Source organism: Stomoxys calcitrans, chromosome 1, assembly GCF_963082655.1.
Source record: "Stomoxys calcitrans chromosome 1, idStoCalc2.1, whole genome shotgun sequence".
Classification (NCBI taxonomy): domain Eukaryota; kingdom Metazoa; phylum Arthropoda; class Insecta; order Diptera; family Muscidae; genus Stomoxys; species Stomoxys calcitrans.
In genome coordinates, this window is record NC_081552.1 from 173,685,680 (window position 1) to 173,707,416 (window position 21,737).

The 21,737-nt window shown below is 38.9% G+C and overlaps 1 protein-coding gene across 2 annotated transcripts in view; it reads left to right on the forward strand.

The window, feature by feature from the left end:
• Positions 1-20,536, forward strand: part of LOC106081524 (protein kinase 4) — an 83,786-nt gene extending 63,250 nt beyond the window's left edge. Inside the window, exons 5-7 of one of the 2 annotated variants that reach the window (XM_059360334.1) lie at positions 5,169-5,741; positions 5,835-6,340; positions 18,774-20,536. In XM_059360334.1, coding sequence (XP_059216317.1) covers positions 5,169-5,741; positions 5,835-6,340; positions 18,774-19,202 — 1,508 coding nt within the window. In that variant the 3' untranslated portion in view covers positions 19,203-20,536. Of the gene's footprint in view, positions 1-5,168; positions 6,341-18,773 lie in introns of both variants that reach the window. The other variant, XM_059360333.1, reaches the window with a different exon arrangement.
• The last annotated feature ends 1,201 nt before the right edge of the window (positions 20,537-21,737 follow it).

Consider the following 21,737-nt stretch of genomic DNA (forward strand, 5'->3'; position numbering starts at 1 on the left):
CTCAAACCCCACATGGTTATCGATTGGGTCTTTCAATAAGTCCTTTAGTTTTTTGTGCAATATAAAAGCAATTTTTTATTATGTAAAACATTTTATCAAACTGTATGTTTGCCATTTTGATCTGCCAAGAGATTGATTTCATGCTTATAAAATTGTTTATCCTTGCTGTAAAAAACAGGGGAAGTTTCTCCTATCCAAAAAATTTTCGATAGACCGGAGTAAGTAAAAGTCCGAAGATTCAAAGTCTGAAGAATATGAAGGGTGTAGAAGAACATCCCATTCAAGCTGCATAAGCTTTTTCGTTTGTTTCTCTTTCGAGACGAGCTCAATGATCGTAGATTTTCTTTTGCAAGGGGAAAAGGATAGCCAGAGATCATAACACACACCAACCATTATGGGACGCGGTTCGTCTTTGTTTAGAAAACTTGTCAACCATATTCGGTGTGATGGCTTTCAGGGCCGTACGTTGGTATGTTGCAATTGCATGGTATTTATTGCGAAAACGCCTCTATGATACAAATATCCCATTTACCACGCTCGACAACCCTGTTTTTTAGCTGTACTTGTCATGGCAGATTTTTTTGTCTGCAATAATTACACTACTTCCATGGTGACACATGATTCTGTGCATCTGTTGGAAGTTGTATTGATGGCTTCGAACGCTAGACAAGCTTTTGTCGAGTCATCAAACTTGAGGTCTCGAATTATGCTGGTGGAACTCTACACCTATTTTCGAATGCCGCAACTACATTTTATAAACCAATTTTGTCATTGATATTCGGTGAAAATATCTTCTCCGTTCTCATCACATAATTGTTTTCCTTGCTTAACTACGTTTTTACCCTTTTGATTATAGATTTTTTTTTCAAATTTCAGAGAACATTTCTTATTCAAAACATTCATTCTTAAAGTTTTATTCCGCATTTCTATCCTTCAATATACTCAAGAAAAAGTAAAACATTTTAAATCGTACGTATTCGATGCCATATATACAACAAATATACATTAGAACTACATAACAGTAAAATATTTGATAGAGTCATACAACCATAAATCATGTTATTAAGTATTATATAATGAAACAAAAATACATATTTCTTACGTAAAAAATCCAAAGTACTAAACAATAAAAGCAGAAGAACATACTACTGAACATGTTTCCTAATTTGAAATGCAACTACATTTGCAGTATTATACTGCTACAACTACTACAATTACTACTTAACGATAATAGAACTAAACAAAAGAATATATTTATCAAAACAAAAAATACAATTAAATTAAAATAAGAGAAAAAATTATATTAAGTTAATTTTAATAAAACCCTAGTTTATAATTTTCAATGTGGTATTATTAAAAAATCAAAAAAAAGCGAACAAAAAAAAACACAGAACTAAATATATAACAACAAATAATAGTTAAATCATTTTGGAGTTTCATTAGGATCTCAAAAATACCTGATAGGTGAAAACACAAAAATCCTGTTTTCTTTGATTTTAAGTTAAGATAGAATTCCATTGCCCAACGAAGTAGATTTCGCTCCAATTTCCGTCAAAATATATCTTGCTCCGCTTGATCTCTTCATCAAAGTTTCGATCTTCCTGTGTGCATAAACCAGCCATGAGTGCCGATTTAAATATCTTTCTAGTTGGAGTTTGTTTTTCAATTCTCACAACATGAGCTAACGGCATACGGCTGCTGTTTCTTGTGGTTCTGCTCCATATACTTAATATCAGTCGCTTATTGAACTTGATTTGTGTCTGTTTGGTTTCTTGAACTACTTATTTAGTCCAAATTATTTTAAAGTGATCTTCGTATAAAAGTTTGGTCCCCGTCTTGTAGAGCTGGCAAAATATCGATGGCACTATGGATATTTAATTTTTTCACTGAATATCGATTGATATTTTTCCGATGGATATTATCGGAAAAGTTAAATGTTTTACAAAATTAAACAAAAATAAGCGATGCGACACTAAATATATGCTTTAAGGTGCATTGCGCCTATAGAGGGCGCAATTTTCATCCGATTAGGCTAACATTTTGTATAATGATTTCTTCCATGACTTCCAACCGATTTTATTATTCTTGGTTTTTTTTTTGGTCCGTACATTGATATTGGTTCTATATAAATCGATCTCCTGATTTTTAGTTCTCATTTTTAGGAAATGGGATAATAACGATAGTATCGATACTATCGATATTTATTATTAAAACTATCGAAAATATCGAATGTTGCGATTATCGATAGTTTGCCAGCTCTACCGTCTTGTGTACTGCGTTCTTCTGGTCATGGTCCATAAACAAGCTTATTCTTACGTCTCTTCCGTGTCATCTCTGGTTTTAAATATGTCAGCTGGTAGCCCATCGACTTTTGCTGCTTTATTATCGGAAAAATTTTGCAACATGTTCTCTCCATATACTCAGCCCTTATTATGCCCACCACCGAAGGATAAGGTGGTGGGCATACTCATTCTGTTTGCAACACATTGAAATAACCATTCCCGATCCTATAAATGATATATATTCTTGATCGTCCAAAAATTATAGATGATCTAGCCATGTCCTTCCGCCTGTTGCATTCACGATACAGTCTTCAAAAATAGAGATATCGAGCTGAAACTTTGCACACATTCTTTGTCCATAGGGCCCTATATAGACCGATTTCCAGATAAATAGTTTAAGGCCCGCATTTATAGTCCGATATTGGTGAAATTCGGCACAAAGAGTTTTGTTATGTCCTTCAACATTCATTCCGAATCTGCCGATTTAAGGTCTTGACGCTATAAAAGTCACATGTATTACTAAATTACACTGAAATTTGGCACAGTGCACCATGGGCGGAAATTGAAAATTTGGCGCAAAATATATTGACAATCAAATCAGCGCTTCCAAACATTGAAAAGTAACAAATGATTTTGGAAAAATTGGGTCAGATTTAGATATAGCTCCCAAGACAAATTTAACAAGTAGGAGCAGTTGGCCAACAACAAAAAATTGAGTGCACTATCTGTCAAAATCAGTGATTAGTGCAACTCTGATTTCGAGTACGTTACTAGTTCGCGCCATTTTTCTGTATGTTTGTGTATGCTATGGTTCTTAACTATAAAGCACACACACACACAACCGAACGTTATAAAATCTCGTTGACAGATAGTGTACTCCGCGAGAAAAAATTTTACTCAGCTGTTTGCTGTACACTACCTGGGTCAATTTGCCTTGATAGCTCCCATATACATATATTGGGTTGCCCAAAAAGTAATTGCGGATTTTTTAAAAGAAAGTAAATGCATTTTTAATAAAACTTAGAAAGAACTTTAATCAAGTATACTTTTTTACACTTTTTTTCTAAAGCAAGCTAAAAGTAACAGCTGATAACTGACAGAAGAAAGAATGCAATTACAGAGTCACAAGCTGTGAAAAAATTTGTCAACGCCGACTATATGAAAAATCCGCAATTACTTTTTGGGCAACCCAATATATTTTGTCCGATATGTACTATTATGGCTATATTAATCTTAAGTTTGTTCCGATCTTTTCAAAATTGTGCATGAGATTTTCTATTTGATAATGCAATATGTGTTTAAAATTTCTTCCAAATCGGATTAAAGTTCCATATAATTAACGAAATGCTTGAAATTTCAACTCTGTTTGCTGCATACCGGTTGTTCAAATTTTGTAAACATAACGAGCTGGGTCAATAACCATGGTTAAAAAATTGTATAATTATTTTAAAATTCGATTTTTGTCGCTGTTTTACGATTTGCGCCCATAGTGCAGTGACTTGTTTTAGTACTTTCAACATCCGTAGCGAATAGGGTTCTCAATATCTTGATATAGACCCCATATAGACCGATATCCCGATTTAAGGTCTAAGACCCAAAGAAGACGTATTTAATGCCCGATTTCGCTGAAATTTTGCACTGAGAGCTGTCTTAGGCCTTTCATCGTCCGTGTAGAGTATAGTTTAGATCGGACCATATTTGGATATATAGCTGCGATACACACCGATCTCTTGACTTAGAGTTTTTCACCAATAAATGGTTTATTTATCAACAGATTTCGCAGAATTTTCGAACAGTGAGTTGCGTTAGACCCTTGACGTTTATGCTGGGTTTGGCCTAAATCAGATCATAAATCGATATATCTGATACGGGTTCATAAATGGTTAATTTTCACCGGATTTTGTCGAAATGTGCCCAATATATATACCTGAGGTGGTGGGTACCCAAAGTTCGGCCCGGCCTTTTAACTTGTTCTGTTTGTGTTATAAGATTATCGCCTTCATTTCAAAGGAGGATGTTCATATGCCAAAACAAATTTTGTCTCCGTATGCCTAGATTTGCTTACACCCATGTTTTTTCATATGTTTCCTCTTCCTACGATATTTAATTAGCTATTGCAACCCTAAGCACGACTATGATTCTGCTGATAGTACCTTTAGTTCCTTAATGGAGGCTTCTGGTATCCAATTTTGGATTTTGCAGCTCTTTTTTATGGAGAGAGCAACGTTTTGTCCTCTATTCCACTTGTCATAACCGATTGAATTAAATTTGTATACTCAGCCTAAGAGTAACCAAAGAAGGTTCCTCGCTCCACTGCCAAAGAATTCCAAACTAATAAATTTTTGGTTTACTCAAAAGCAGAGCATTTTAGTAAAATAGGAGACATTTACAGCGCAGTTTTGCTCTGCTAGTGCTGGCGACGTTTGTGAGGTATTTACTTTAGGTAATTAGCCGTGTAAACTTCTCTACTAAGTGCTGTCGCTATGCAACAAGCCGTTTGGACTCGGCAATAGAACGGAGGTCCCCTATCATTGAACTTAAACTTGTATCGGGCAGCACTTATTGATATGAGAGAAGTATCCCCGCTGTTCCCTAATGGATTGTGCATGGGCAAATTTGCAAAATCATCGGATTTATAATAAAAAAAATGTCTGTCAAGTGACACAAAACGTTAATGCCCATATTCACAAAACTTAATGCAGCTCTAAAGTTGGTTTAATTGACAGATTTCCTTTAAAGAACTGTCAAATTAACCTAATTTAAAGCTGTATTAAGTTTTGTGAATATGGGTATAAGTTTCCAATTAGTATCTTAGGATATAATATTGCCTTGAGTGTTAATGGCTACATTACTCATTATGATCTTCCGAACTTTTTTCTATTTCAGATGCCTCAGTGACGGTAGGTGGCAATCCTTTCATCGATGAAGCTGCTCGTGGAAGCAAACAGCAACACCAAACGCAGCCACAACCCCAATCACAAATGGGCACCAAACGTAATCGTGTACTTACTAGACAGCCACGTGTCAAACGCGACAGTGATAGCCTGTCAAACAGTCAAATTTCTCCAGAACCCTCAACAGGCAGTTTGGATTTCGAACCGTTCACCAGTACAACTCAAACTATGTACACCACTGGGACACATCATCATTTGTCAGCGACAGCCCACCACCATCAATCTCATCATTCGCATCCGCACCATTTGCTTTCGGTGCCGCCCCGTATTGAGCGCCACTCGTCGGAACCAACTCGCAGCTTGTCACCTTCATCGCCACACTTGCTAAGTGTACCACAATCGACGCCTTATTTAATAAAACAACATTCGGATCCTTTATTGCCTAGTCAACATTCTGTTCATCTGAGCGGCAGTTCTGGTGGCTCAACATCGTCGGGCAGTCTAACCAATCCCTTTGCTCCTTTACATCGTCAATATTCCCACCCATTGCCGGGAAACGTCAGCGGTGCGTACCTTGCTACTAGTGCTCCCCTCCAACATTCGCAACACATATCACTACCAGAATCTATTTATGAAACTGCTTCTCCACCACCTGCAGGATCATCGCAATACATAGTCCCACAACAAACTTCAAATCATCAGAGCCAAAACACACCATCATCGAACAGTAGCAGCAATCCAACAACTCCTGTCAGTCATGCAAGTCCCACAAAATCGAGTGGCTGTTTGCCCCAGTTTACGTCCACATACATGAGTGGCGGAGAGAGGTCAGCAATGGCTGGTTCACCACCCATACCAAGAGTTCCTTCGACCCAATTATCAGAGCGCAGTGTATCCGAAGATAGTCAGTCCACAGTGGTGGCAGCAAATGCACCATCAACAGCAGCTACACCAACTTCATTGACAACAGCAGCAGTTGCCAGCAAGTTCCGAGCATCGAAATCTGTGTCAGCTGTTATGCAAACGGAACGTAGTAGTTCCTTGCAGGCGGGTAGCGGAAGTTCAACCTCTTCAGGTGGCCACAGCAGCGGCAGTTCGTTTGACCATATACCAGCACTAAGGGTTAGGAACGAGGAGTTACAGCGATCGGTATCATCTCCACAGGTAATCTTAATATTTATATTTTTGTAAAAATGTTTTCCAGTTTCAAGGTCTTCAGAGAACGAATTTGATATTTATATTTGAGGGCCGCAAAACATACCATATTTGGGGAGAAAAGTCTGGAGAAAAATTATATATCCTACGTTTAGTGCTGCAGTTGGTATCATTTGGTAATTTCTTTAGGGATTGGAATTGGTTTTAGCTTAAATGATGGCTGTGGGGAAATTAAAGTGGTTAAAAAAAATGTAATTAATTACGTTTAGTGTCGCCAAGAGTGCCTCCATTTGTACCAATAGTACCATTTAGTCATTGCAGGAAAATCCTTTTCAGTATATTGGTAAATAGAAAACAAGTAAAAGCGTGCTAAGTCTTATATACCTTCCACCATGAATCGCATTTGTCAAGTTCTTTGAAAGGTTTTTTCAAATATATATATATTAGCTATGTCAAGTTTTCGACCGATATGGGCCGTACGTGTCCATGGCTGTCAAAAGTTATAGAGAATTTTCAAAACGTCAAATTGAGAGATCGGTTTATATGGCAGGTTATCAAGCGATTTAGACCATACATGGAACAGTTGATGGAAGTCATACCCAAACGACATGCCAAATTTCAGCCAAATCGGATAAGAATTGCGCTCTCTAGAAGCTCAAGGGGTCTAATCGGAAGATCGGTTTATATGGCAGCTATATCAGGTTATGAACCGATTTGAACCATACTTATCACAATTGTTGGAAGTGATACAACACCTGCAAAATTTCAGCCAGTTCGGATAAGAATTGCGCCCTTTAGAAGCTCAAGTAGTCAAGACCCAAGATTGGTTTATATGGCAGCTATGTCATAACATGGACCGATTTGAACCATTTACAATTCCAACCGACCTACACTAATAAGAAGTATTTGTGCAAAATTTTAAGCGCCTAGCTTTACCCCTTCGAAAGTTAGCGTTCTTTCGACAGACAGACGGATGGACATGGCTAGATCGACTTAAAATGGCATGACGATCAAGAATATATATTAGGCCGGGTTGATTTGTATGGATGAAACAAAAAGTGAAAAATCGTTTGGCAAAAACGTAAGCTACATACAATTCTCAGAAGTTTCTCCGAAGAAACCATGTATGTAAAATTCTAATCCGCGCCTCTCGATTTCAAATTTTTATCCCGTTCTTTCGATATTCGATTTTTTTGTAATCAAGGTACAGCTCGAATTTGTTGTCCGATTATCCTAAAATTTCGCATAAGTCACTTTTTTAATCCAAGGACAAATGCTATTGGTTTTGAACAAAATCGGTTCAGATTTAGATTTAGCGTGACGCCAGAAAAGGTTGTCACTGATATGCATTCGTCGGAGGTCATTTGGGAAATTGTGTCTGAGCCGAAAATCCTTTGAGCGATAAGAAGTTTCGACTCCTTTAAATCGCCAGGCACTGATGATGTATCACCGGTGAAATTACAAGCTGTGTCTGATAGACTGGTTCCCTGGCTTAGGGAGATATACTCTGCTTGTATCAGAATGTCATATATACCTGTGGGATGGAGGGGCACGAAGGTCATTTTCATTCCGAATGCAGGAAAACCTTACCACACGAATGCGAAATATTTTCGTCCTATTAGTCTGTCATCCTTTATGCTGAAGACTCTTGAGAGGTTGATAGAAACATATCACAGGGCAAAGATCCCTGGAGATCGCCCGTCGCGGCAGCAGCATGCATATAGTTAAGGCAAATTCACTGAAACAGCCCTTTACGACCTAGTCGGCTACAAAGAGGGTTCTCTTGCTGTCAAGGAATATACAATGGTAGCATTTCTTTACATTGAAAGTGCTTTCAATAATGTTAAACCGACGTCAATCATGAAGGAGTTGGAGTTTCTAGGCATTAACTCTACCGTAAGAAAGTTTATTAATAACTTACTTACTAAAAGATGCATTAGGCAGGTTTGGGATCTGTGGATCTAAAAAGATGGGTCAGCAGGGGAACTCCTCAAGGAGGTGTGCTGTCTCCTCTAACATTAACAATCTATTATTGTCTCTGGAAGAAAAGGCGTAAAAGTGGTCGCGTATGCTGATGACGTGGCAATTGCGGTTAGGGGAAAGTTTGCCAGCACTCTAAGATATATACTTCAGGAAGCTCATCGTGCAACAGCAAAGTGGGCTAGCGAAAGTGGTCTGGATGTAAATCCGTGCAAAACAGAAGTAAGTCTTTTCAGCAGGAGATACAAGTTGCCTACAGTGGAACCTGTCTCCTTGGGTGGAGAGAATGTTCCATTTACAGAAAGCGCAAAATACCTGAGTGTTTTGCTGGACAGGAAATTGAGCTTCAAATCCAACATTTTGGAAAGGGCAAGAAAGGCCACTTTTGCCATATACACCTGCAAGAGAACCACTGGCAAAAGTTGGGGATTTAGATCGCGTGTCATGCATTGGGTATATACTGCAGTTGTCAGACCTATTATGCTATATGGTGTTGTGGTATGGTGGACGGCGCTTCAAAAATCCACTTACTGCTCAATACTTAACCGGATCCAAAAGATGGCATGTTTGTGCATCACAGCCGCACTGAGGACGACACAATCTGATAATGCTACATCTTATGCCTCTGGACATTGTGGCTACCCAAATTGCAGCGACCACTGCCGTAAGGGAGCTTTCTCATTGGTCATGTGGCGGCTCCGGACACTGTGTTATCCTTTATACAATATCCAATGTTCCAGGCAGTGCGGATTACACCCTACCTGAGCCGCTTTCTGATAAAAATTACTGTACCACTATTCCTGGTAGAACCGATTGAAACTACGATATCCCTGGTAACAGAAATTACATACCAGGTAGGCTTTGGGGTGTAGTCTAAACATCAAGAACTGGTCATATCGAAAAGGTTACCCGACCACTGCAGTATGTATCAAGTGGAGATCCGTGCAATTAAGAAAGTGGTGGAATGGCTATGATATAATGTCATTACGACGATTGGCATAAATATCTTCTCAGACAGCCAGGCAACCATTAAATCCCTGGAAAACGTATTTCTGAACTTCCTTTCTTTCTGTCCAGCGGGTCGGCTAAACAACGTGGATGTAAAAAAATCTCTTCATCTGAAACGATTCTTCTCGACTATATCATTCAATCTTCATCCGGAACGACTTAACTCTTCTTCTCGACTATCCACATTCAATCATTCTATCTGAATTTATTGACCTCAAAGATCGTCCCAATAGTTAAATACCATACAATTTCTAAGGTTCTTTTCCAAATTTTTATGAGTAAAAGGAACAGTCTTTTCCAAATTTTTATGAGTAAAAGGAACACTCTCTCTAACGGCATTTTGACCAAAATTTCAAGGCTAAAACAGACAAACCTCTTGGAGAGAAATACCCAAATCGAAAAGAAAAAAGCCCTAATTAAAGGGAAAAACTAGAAACCGATGACTGAGGCGGTAGCCTCTGGGCGGTGGGTGTTCCTTCGGATCAATCCCTTACCTAAAATCGGCTGCACTGGAAAAGGGTACAATCGTTAAGGAGCCTGAACCTAAATCTAAAACAACAACAAAAGACTTCTGTCCAAGCTCCATTGATCATTTCTCTCCAGAATAGTCCCTACAAAGTCTTTATGTTGCTGTTGCAGCTGTGTGTTGTGTTCAAACTTTCGTCTGCTTGGTTCTGTTGAATAACCAGTTCCATGGGTTCTCTCTTGTAGCGCTGAAACTCTTGCTCTAGATCATCTTCATCTCCTGATGGAGAAGGTGCACGTAAGATGGGGAAACAGGCCGTTGTAGTTCGAAAAACGGCATTCTGACGGACCTGATTATTATTCCACTACGTGTCACATAGCTGACGAAACCACACTGGCGCTGTATACCTTACCACTGACCGGCCAATTGCTTTGTACATGGTCGACAAGGTTTCTTTGTCAACACCCCGACAAGTGAATTGAGGATCTAGTTTCTACTTCTGGCTTTATCGTAAATTGCAGTGGCATGTGAAGAGAATGTGTAAGAGCTGTCGAATGGGACTTCAAGCATTTTGGGACACTTGATACGTATTTTTAGTGAACAATGTGGCTGAAGATTTGGTGGCATATATGTTCAGATCTTTTGCAGCGAAATAAGAGACAAGATCGCTGAGATAAACGTTTAACCTATCGCAGATGTTCCCAAAGGGTTGGGCTCTGATACCAAGATCGTACAATCGTTCGCATATGATACGATCTCATTGCAGTCTGGAGGGGGTGGAATAAAGAATCGGTTAAGGTTAAACGGTGCCGGAGATATCACCCAGCCTTGGGGAACTCCCTGTTTTATTCTAAATACGTGGTTTTTACTTCTTTCACAAACGACTGGAGAGCAGATAATTCGTGACGCAGTGTTTCAGGCCTGGCGGGAGGGACGTGTTGGCGATGTCCTCTGATAGTTTGGCATGGCTGATCTTGTCCAATGCTTTCGATAGTTCTAGTACTATGCAGTTTTAGAAATCCATGCTGATACTCTGCAAATGAAAATTCTCCAGCGAGTTTCGGGAGGTGAAGTGCCTCAAGCGTCTTGGCTACTGGTGAGAGAAGGGAGATCGGTCTGTACGACTCCCCCTTACTCGGTTCTTTTCCAAGCTTCATCTGCGGGATCACTCTGCCCATCTTCCAGACATCTTGTACTATAAGAGTGTTAAAAGACAGGTTGAGAACAGTTGTAAGGTATTCGACTTCAGGTAGATTTAGATTCTTCAGCATCAGTGTAGAGATTCCGTCGGGGAACAACGCCTTGGATGGCTTGGCGCCACGGTTGACATTCGTAACTTCGTCTTCGTGAATTGTGATGGCCGTCCTTCAGCTCGGAGTCCACGGATACGACGAATGACTCTCCTCCTAGCCCTGATACTCTCGGGATGCACAATAAATTGGCGGTTAACAACCTGGCGCATCGTTGAATAAGTCACAGTTACGTCGCCAATAGTGACTGATGTCCTGTCATACCATCTAACGGGATTCGAGAGTGACTTAACAGTAGACCACAGTTTGCCTTAACGGATACCCAAGTTATATTGGTCCAAGTGTTCCAGCCTCAAATTCCGCTTATATTCATGGACAATCCTGTTAACTTCCAGATTCAGCTCGCTGATTCTGGTGTTAGTGGGATCCGTACAACGAATCCCATCACGCTCGTCTGCGAGTACCATTGCCTACGCCGATAGATTGGGCCGCGCATAGGGTATTCGACCGACTGGTATAAAGCGAGCGGGTGCTGCGTTAATGATGTCTCGGAATTTCCTCTCGGCAACGAGCACATTCGAGGACGGTGTCAGTTCAATGAAGCGGCGTTTGGTGTACTCTCTGAAACCGACTCAATCGATCTTCTTCTGATTGATAAACGTACGGGTTATGAAGTCGAGTGGTCCAGGTTATGAAGTCGGGAGGTCTGTTGATGGTGAGAATTTTGGGGAGGTGATCTGAACCCAAAGAATTTACGTCTTACCAGCATACGTCACTCAGGAGATCAGGGGATGCAATCGAAATGTCTGGCGAGCTGTTGCACTTCTATTGGGGGCATCCTCATTCACCGTGCAGACCGTGGAGCCTTCAACCTGCTCTGCCAAAGCTATAACCCGCTGGTAACCCAGGGGAGAATGCCATGAAGTGTGATGCGCTTAGTTAGAGGACACATGCGAACTTTACGTACAAAGAGTTGAGCTTCTTACGACCGTAAAAGAACACGACGTACAATTCAGCCAAATCGGACAATTTTTGTGGTATACAGGGCCCAATAACTCAAATCGTTAGATTGGTTTATATGGGAACTATATCAGGTTATAGACCGAATTGGATCGTACTTGGCACGGTTTTTGTAAGTCGTACAGTCGTATACCCACTATCCTACGGCGGTGGGTAAGATAAATAAAGGTAAAGCGCCGATGTTGGTTTTGAATAACAACGATTGTGTAGATAGTCTCAAATTGAGAAATGTCAAATGAAATGCAGAAAGAAACTTGACGTTTAGGAGCGGTTCAAATTCAATGTCTGCCCTTAAAATTGAACTAAACAAGAGCTTCTGGTGTCAAGTCGGTTGTACCATAGCAAAAAATTGTATGCTACTTTTTATGGTTGCCTGTTACTTGTTTTGATTACTTTGGGCATTTTTTAGAAATTTTGTTGAAAGAGAGAGAAGAGCCTTCATTTTCAGCAAACAACCGACTTTTCAGCAGTAAGCCTACTACTCGGAAATTGCAGTACTACTGCTGTAATAGCAGAACTACTGCTACAATAGCAGCGAAATTAACTACTGATATTCAGCAGACAGTGTTTGCTATTTTCAACAAACTTTTTCCTATGAATGTACTTTCCATAATCTTTTTTCTTTAAATTTATATAGAGAAATACCGAAAATGCGATCTTGTTTAGCCCCATTTCGAAATGTATACCAATGGATGGATCAGGTAGCTATTTTTAGTTGAAATAACAGTAAGAAATGTGTGCTAATACAGCAGCCCTATGTTTGCTGAAACAGCAGTTATGGCTGCTTTCCCAATTTCAGCAGACAAACACTGCTGTTTTAGCAAACATTTTTGCTGTTTTGAATAACAAATTTGGTTGAGGGTATTTGAAAGTTAAGCACGAACCTTCTATATAGATTCAGGGCCAAGTGATGGGGTGGCCACCCCATCCCAAAACAACACCCCAAAAAAGGAGTTATTTATTGACCATGGTAATGTGTAGCTAAAGTAAAAGGTTTTGGAAGTAAAGCAAAAACCTTATAAAGGGTGATTTTTTAGCTATTATCTTTTTGGCAACACTGGTTTAAACAGCTCACGCACGTTTCGTGTTTTCTTTCACCATGAATCGTCTTACAAACGAACAACGCTTACAAGTCCATGAATTTTATTATCAAAATGTGTGCTCTGTTAAGAAAGTTCATCGCGCGCTTCTTCCAAATTTTACGATCAAGCTCATGTATGGCTCAATGGGTACGTAAATAAGCAGAATTGTCGATTTTGGAGTGAAGATCAGCCAGAAACATTGCAAGAGCTCCCAATGCATCACAGTTTGCTGCGGTTTATGGGCTGGTGGCATCATTGAATCATACTTCATCAAAGATGATGCGAATCGTAACGTAACTGTTAATGGTGAGCGCTACCGTGAGATGATATCCAACTTTTTTTTGCCCAAAATGCAAGAGCTTGAATTGCATGACATGGTTTCAACAAGACATGCTACACAGCACGCGTAACAATGGAGGCGAGTTCGGTGAAAATTGTATTTCACGTTCGGGACCGGTCATTTTGGCCGCCTAAACCGTGCGGGGGCTATGTTAAAGCTCATGTCTAAACAAACAAGCCTTCTTCAATTGACGTATTAGAACAACATTGAAGCATTAATTCATGAGATACCGGCCAAAATGAGGCGCAGTCACGGTCAACATTTGCATGAAATAATCTTCACACATTAAATTATATGGACAGTACTTTCGATTCAAAGAGACGTGTTACTTTGGGGAGCTATAAAATCGGAACGCATAGAAATATTATCATGATTTTTTCATATTCTATAGATAAAATGGTGCTTAGAAGAAAAAAAAAATACTAAATGTACCAATATGTTATAAAAAGCGTTCCAAGTGGCCAAAATAATGTAAATAGAAACCTCGCTAAAATGATCCTTTTTAGTAAACTAGCGATTTCTCGCACGTTTATAGCTAGTATGTAGAAATCTTTTGCAATTTGTTAGTAGACCTGCGGGGCTACTTGAAAGTGTTAAGAACTTAGGAATCGGTGCTGTGCGATTTGAGAAATTTGAGGAAAAAAAATTTTATCTAAAAAATGCCAGTTTTGGGACGGCCTTAACATGTATATAGGTTGGTCAAATCGGGATTTCCGTAGCATTAATCGCTTATACATCTAGTCCTCTTTAAAACATACAAAAGAAAATACCACATACAAAAAAAAAACTAGTTATGAAGGAAATAATGATGCAACTTTTTTTTGCAAAAAATGCAAAATTTTGAATTTTTTTTCGCAAATTTTAGATTCCGAAGCGAATAACTTTTGATAGAGGGACAATATGAAAAATTTTTTTATATACTCGTAGTATTTTTTTACCTTTCTAACGGTGTCTAAACATTTTGAATCGGTTTCCAAATAGCCTCACAATTTCAGAAATACCGTCCCTACCTTGACAACAATATTCTAAAAAAAATCGTCCAAAAAGTCCAATAACTCATAAACCTTAAGAGGTATACTGGTCATTTTTTGTAGGGTTTTACGAGCTCTATCTTGAAAAATCAAGCAGATCGGTCCATAAATGACTGTTTGGCCTCTGTACCCATTAGGGTCCTCAAATTTTGCATACTTATTGGAAAACACCTCAACTTTGTGTACATATCTCTTTCCGTTCAAAAGTTTCAGAATTATTTTAAAGATTTTTCGATTTGGCAACACTGTGCGGCGGTGGGTATTCTTATACATAAAAACCAATTTGTGTTTGTTTGTTTGTATATTTGTTTGTTTGTGTGTCCCTTATAGACTCCAAAATGGCTGAACCGATTTTCTTGAAATTTTCACAGATGGTGCATAATAATCCCGTGGTGAAAATAGGGTACTAGGGGGTGGACCTTCCCTCTTACCCTAATTTTCAGAAACGCCAGATGTCGGTGATGCGATTTAAGCAAAATTATGTGTGTTTTCTTAAAGTAACCTAAAAATAAAAATTTGGTATCCTAATTTTTGGAGGGGGGGGGGGGGGGGGGGGGGGTACCTAGGGTGGCCGCCCCATCCCCAAAACCTACCAAATATATATATAGACCAATCATGACAATATGGGACTCAAATGAAAGGTATTTAAGATTAGAAAACGTATCTGATACCCAATTGTCGGACTAAGTGTTTGGGGTCCCACCCCAAACCCCAAAACACCCCTACATCGGACATATTTACCGACCTTGGCAATATGGGACTCAAATGAAAGGTATTTGCGAGTAGAATACGAATTTGGTATCGAAATGTAGGACCAAGTTTCTGGGGGTGCACCCCTTCGCAAAACACCCCCCAAACAGGACTAATTTACTGATCATGGCAATATGGGGCTCAAATAAAAGGTATTTAAGTGTAGAATAAGAATCCCTTTCAAACCCCCCAAAGAGGACAAATTTACTACAATAGCAATAGCTCAAATGAAAGGTATTTGGTAGTAAAGCATGAATCTGATATCAAATTCGGGGGGGGGGGAGGGGCCACCACACCCTCATAACACCACCCATATAGGGCGTATTTCCTGACCATTCCAATATAGGGCAGTAATAAGAAGTATTTCAGAGTAGAACACGCTCTTATATATATTTTCAGGGCCATGTCACTGAACGGACGCCTCATCTCCTAAAACACCCCCCAAAACCGGTCATGTTTGCCGACCATGGAAATATTGCGCTCAAATGAAAGGTATTTGGGAGTAGACTACGAATCTGATATCAAAATTCGGGACCACCTGCCTAGGGGACGTCCCACCTCCATAACAACCCCCAAATAGGACGTATTTGCGCACCATGACAATTTTGGGTCTTATAGTGTGTGGATCTCGATATTGATAGTTTTTAGGGCCCATACCTTAAACCGGACATATTGCTGATTTTTGATAGGTATTTGAGATTAGAAAACGATAAATTTGATATCCAATTTTGAGGCCAATGGCAATATGGGGTTCAAATAAATGGCATTTGAGAGAAGAGCACGATGCTGATATTTTTTTCTGGGCCAAGAGTCTAAGGGACCACCTCACCCCCGAAAACACCCTAAATCAGACATCATGACAATATCGAGACTTTTAATTAATAATTTTAATACCCTGAAAATTTAACCAACATTTATAAATAAACAATAGCTTCTTGTGTCAAGTCGGTTGCAGCATTCGTTGGCCAAATGGATTTACGTATTAAACATGGCTGTCAGAGCAACTTTAGTAATTTAAGCAATACTCTACATTTACATTCATATGTCCAAATTTGGGCTATAGTGGATATATGGGGCCCTATGACGACAATATGGACTCCAATGAAAGCTATTGAGAGTAGAAAATGAGTCTGATATTCAGTTGTAAGGTCAAGTATTTGGGGGTCCGCACCACTTCCAAAATGGCCATATTTACCAACCAAATGGAGCTCAAAAAAAAGCTATATTGGCATAAAGCACGAAATTGGCACTCACTATCAGGACCAAGGCTCTGGGGTCCACTCCATCCCCAAAACATCACCCCAAACAGGAGTTATTTACTAACCATGGTAATATGGGGCTAAAGTAAAAGGTATGAAAAGGAAAGCACGAATCTTCTATATAGATTCAGGGCCAAGTGTCTGGGTGGCCACCCCATCCAAAAAATATCCCCCAAACCTAACATATTTACCGACTGTGGCAATATGGGGCTCAAATGAATGGAATTAGGGAGTAGACCACGAATTGTATATACATATTTACGGCGAAATGTGTAACGGCCGACCTGCCCCCATACAGATCTTATTTGCCGACAAAAGCAATATAGGGCTAAAATTCAAGGTACACTCATAGTTAATTTTGCTGCTATTGTAGAAGTAGTTCTGCTATTACAGCAGTAGTACTGCACTTTCAGAGTAGCAGGCTTACTGCTGAAAAGTCTGTTTTTTGCTGAAAATGTCTTCTGCTTAATTGTGAAGGGGATGCAAATGCAAATTTTTGCAAATTTTGCCCATGAACATTCCACTAAGGAACAGGGGCAAACTTCTCACATATCAATGAGTGCAGTCCGATTCAAGTTTTAAGCTCAATGATAAGGGGCCTCCTTTTTATAGCCGAGTCCGAACGGCGTGCCGCAGTGCGACACCTCTTTCGAGAAAAGTTTTACATGGCATAGTACCTCACAAATGTTGCCAGCACTAGGAGGGGAAAACCACCCTTGAAAAGTTTTTCTGATGGTCTCGCCAGGATACTTTCCATACGCTTTTTTCTTTAAATTTAGATACAAAAGGCCATGCCAGTCATGTACACATAAGCAGAGCAATAACAAAAAATGCGAGCTAGCTGAGCCACATTACGAAATGTATACCAATGGATGGACCAGGTTGGTTCTTTACAGTGGTAATATTCTACAAAGTCCAACAAAATTTTTAAAAAAATTTAAAAAATGTCTAAAGTAATCAAAACAAGCTATGGATCGATTCAGACCATATTAGACACGTATGTTGAAGGTCATGAGAGAAGCCGTTGTACAAAATTTGTGCGCCCTCTAGAGGCTCAAGACATCAAGATCCCAGGTCGGTTTATATGGCAGCTATATCAGGTTATGAACCGATTTAGACCAAGCTTAGTACAGTTGTTGGAAGTAATACCAAAACACAGCGTGCAGAATTTCAGTCAAATCGGACGAGAATTGCGGCCTCTAGAGGCTCCAAAAATCAAGACCAAAGATCGGTTAATATGGCAGCTATACCATATTATGTACCAATTTGCGCCATACTAAGCACAATTATTAGATGTCATAACAAAATACCTCATGCAAAATTATAGCCAAATCGAATAAGACTTGCGCCCCCTAAAAGCTGAAGAAGTCAAGACCCCAGATGGGTTCATATGGCAGCTATATCAAGTTATGAACCGATTTGAACCATATTTAGCACAGTCGTTGGAAGTGATGCCAAGATATCAGTTAAATCGGACGAGAATTCTGCCCTCTAGAGGCTCAAGAAGTCAAGACCCAAGATCGGTTTATATGGCAGCTATATCAAAACGTGGACCGATTTGTCCCATTTACAATCCCAACCGACCTACACTTATAAAAAGTATTCGTGCAAAATTTCAAGCGCCTTATATATTTCAAGGTGTTACAAACAGAATGACGAAATGAGTATACCCCCATTCTATGGTGGAGGGTATAACAAGTAACAGGCAACCATAAAAATAGTTGTGTACTCCGAGCAGCAGGTTTTGTTAGTTGAAATAGCAGTAAGAAACGTTTGCTAATACATCAGCCCTATGTTTGCTGAAACAGCAGTAATGTCTGCTTTTCCATTTTCAGCAGACAAAAACTGCTGTTTTAGCAAACATTTTTGCTGTTTTGAATACCAAATTTGGTTGAGTGTATGAGAGAGCGAAAGAAGGCGCGGCGGAGCGGGCCTGGTTCAGCTATTGGGTTGCCCAAAGAGTAATTGCGGATTTTTTAAAAGAAAGTAAATGCATTTTTAATAAAACTTAGAATGAACCTTAATCATATATACTTTTTTTACACTTTTTCTCTAAAGCAAGCTAAAAGTAACAGCTGATAACTGACAGAAGAAAGAATGCAATTACAGAGTCACAAGCTGTGAAAAAATTTGTCAACGCCGACTATATGAAAAATCCGCAATTACTTTTTGGGCAACCCAATAGTTTTCTATTATTTTTTACATTAAATATCCTTAATAATTAAACATTTTTTTTTATTTTTTTTCTTATTTCAGACCTCCAGGGAGGTAATAACTTTAGAAAATCCACGTTCTAGTCACTGTCCGGTGATACGTCCCGGTCCTGCGTTGGGTTGTAATTTTTGTTGGAATACCATCGATGGGCATGGCAGAATTTTGCGACGCAAAACCAAATACCATTGTCCAGAATGTCAAACGAATTTATGTATTGTGCCATGTTTCCAGGAATATCATGAACGTCTTAATAGTGAACTTGAAGGTACATCGAATACAAATGCCTCCAGCAGCAGCACCACCGCTAAAAATTCAACAAATTCCAGTACATCCGCAAATGCCGCCGGCAATAATCAAACCACAGAAGGCGGAAGAAGCAACACGCATAGTAGTAGTCTGCCTTCATCAGGAAGTGGTGGTGGTAGTGGCAGTAGTGGGAATCGACATTATACTAAAACTGAAACGTTTTAGTTGAAATTTGAACGAATTCTATTATAGTGATAAAAAAATATATATATTTGTTAAATGTATACACAAGAAAACATCCATACGCCTATGTATGGATAAATTTGTATTGCCAATGTGAGACCAATCGACCTCCCCTTGTATAAAGGGAGTGAGTCATGGTCCTTAACACCGTCTGACCGGAGCTAAGAACTACTGTGAGACATAGAAAGAGAGTTCTTATCGAGTCAAAATCTAAAATTAATTTCATCTCTTTCTTTCCTTGAAACATACTGATAACAACATTGTTTTTCATTACCTGTAAACTTGCGAAACTCTCCTTTTGTCTCCTATAACCTTTGTATCCAAGTTACTTAAAATTATGAAAAAAAATCTAGATTTAGTGGTAGATGGTGTTATATTCCAAAGAATTTGTGGTTTATAACGATACAAACCGGTTTCATTTGAATTAAAACCGAATTTATGAAATGAAGAGTAGCTTAAGTATGGCTCTTTCACATAGTATTTTGCAAAAATATATTAGGAATAGAATCAAGTTAAAGCTAAGAGTGGTGATACCAAAGTATGATACATAACATTGCCAAGTTAAATTATTTAAGCTGTACAAAATGCCCAATCCTTGTACACGCCCTTTTGGTTATGTACAGTTGACCCATGTCCTATGCCATAGGAAACCCGCTTATGTTATATAGAAACATATTTTTTGACAAATAGAGAAACGCATGAAAATGCATATTTGCCCATTAACTTTCCAAACTTCTCACATATCAATGAGTGCTGTCCGATTCAAGCCCAATGATAAGGGGCCTCCTTTTTATAGACGAGTCCGAACGGCGTGCCGCGGTGCAACACCTCTTTAGGGAGAGAAGTTTTGACATGACATAGAGTACCTCACAAATGTCGCCAGCATTAGGAGGGGATAACCACCGCTGAATATTTTTTATGATGTTCCTGCCAGGATCAGTGTTGCCACTCAAGAAATTTACAAAATCCTACCAAACCAAACCAAAACCTACCAAATGTTCTACAAGAAAGCAATGTCGTATAGTGGGATTCCATTTTCAACACATCAAATCAAATTACATACATTTTCAACTCTACAAAGTACTAGATTGTCGTTATTCATAGAGGATCTAAACATACCCGTCACTCTGTTTGTTGAAATCACATAAAACCCTTTATACTGATCTCCCAATGAGAAATCTTCAGTGCATAAAGTCGTATTTCTGCCCCAATTTCAATGCCGAGTTTGGATAGAGCGATCTCCCAATTTAAGTGTTTGAGCGATTTTACTACCCATTTTCGAGTTGAATGGACCATGAGTATGGACCAGACTTGGCCATATTTGTATGCAGCTGCCACATGTGCCTGTTTTCCGACTGAAGGCATTAAAAGCACAAAACCCGCATTTCCCACCCAGATTTACGAAATCTAGAGGAGAAACCCTTTAACACTCGTACCTGTTATAGTCAATATCAAAACTTACGCCCTTTTTCCAGAAATTGCATGCAGTGACCCCTTGTGATAGTAACATTCATGGTTTTATATTCTGCACTCCTAACGAATACACAGAAACGACATGAAGTGAATTGGTTTTGAGTTATTCCCAGCGATTTTTTTCAGTAATTAACTTGATATTTTCGAATATGTACGTTGGAAAACCTAATAAAAATTGGGATCAGCCTTCCAACCTGCCAAGAGGATAAAAACCTACCAATTTTGGTAGGAGCCTACCAAAAACGGCAACACTGCCCAGGACTCGAACCCAGGCGTTCAGCATCTTAGGCGGACATGTTTACTTTTGCACTACGGTAGGTACACAGAAAAAAAATTAAAACCGGTTTCAATCTCGAAACTTTTTGATTCAATTAATTTTTTTTATTGAAACTACTTCAATCACGAAAATGATAAAATCAATCACAGTTTTTGACAAATGTGATTTAAATTTTTTTTAATTAAAAAATTGCATTTCAATTAGAAAAGTGGTTGAACATTTTTGAAATTTCGAATTAATTATTCATTTAATCAAATTAAAAAAATGATTGAAATTTAAAATTTTTTATTTAATCGATCCAATTAAAAAATTACTGAAATCTCCAATTAATTTTGTAATTGGATCAATTAAAAAATTTAATTGAAAATATACAAATGATATATGAAGGCGGGGTGAAGGCGCACCCTCAATTTCGATTCAACATAGTTCACATATGTTGAACTCCTGGAACACGATTATGAGGTTTATGTTTGGGTCCATGATCACTCCTTGAAATGCAACGGAAAATATTGTTTCCCGAATTATAAAGGAAAGAGTAGCGGGGAGGGTTTATGTCTAGCTATCGACATAGACTAACTGTAATTAAAATATTTTTTATTAGCAACTTTGTGAATTATAGGGAAGTAAACTGCACAGAAACACACACATATAGGATATGTTATAATGACACCACTCAGCGCTACTGGTGCATTAAATTCACTGGTGAAATTATATTAAAGCAATGTCCTACTGTCTGCGCTTCCACTTTGTAGTAAAGTTATTGTGTC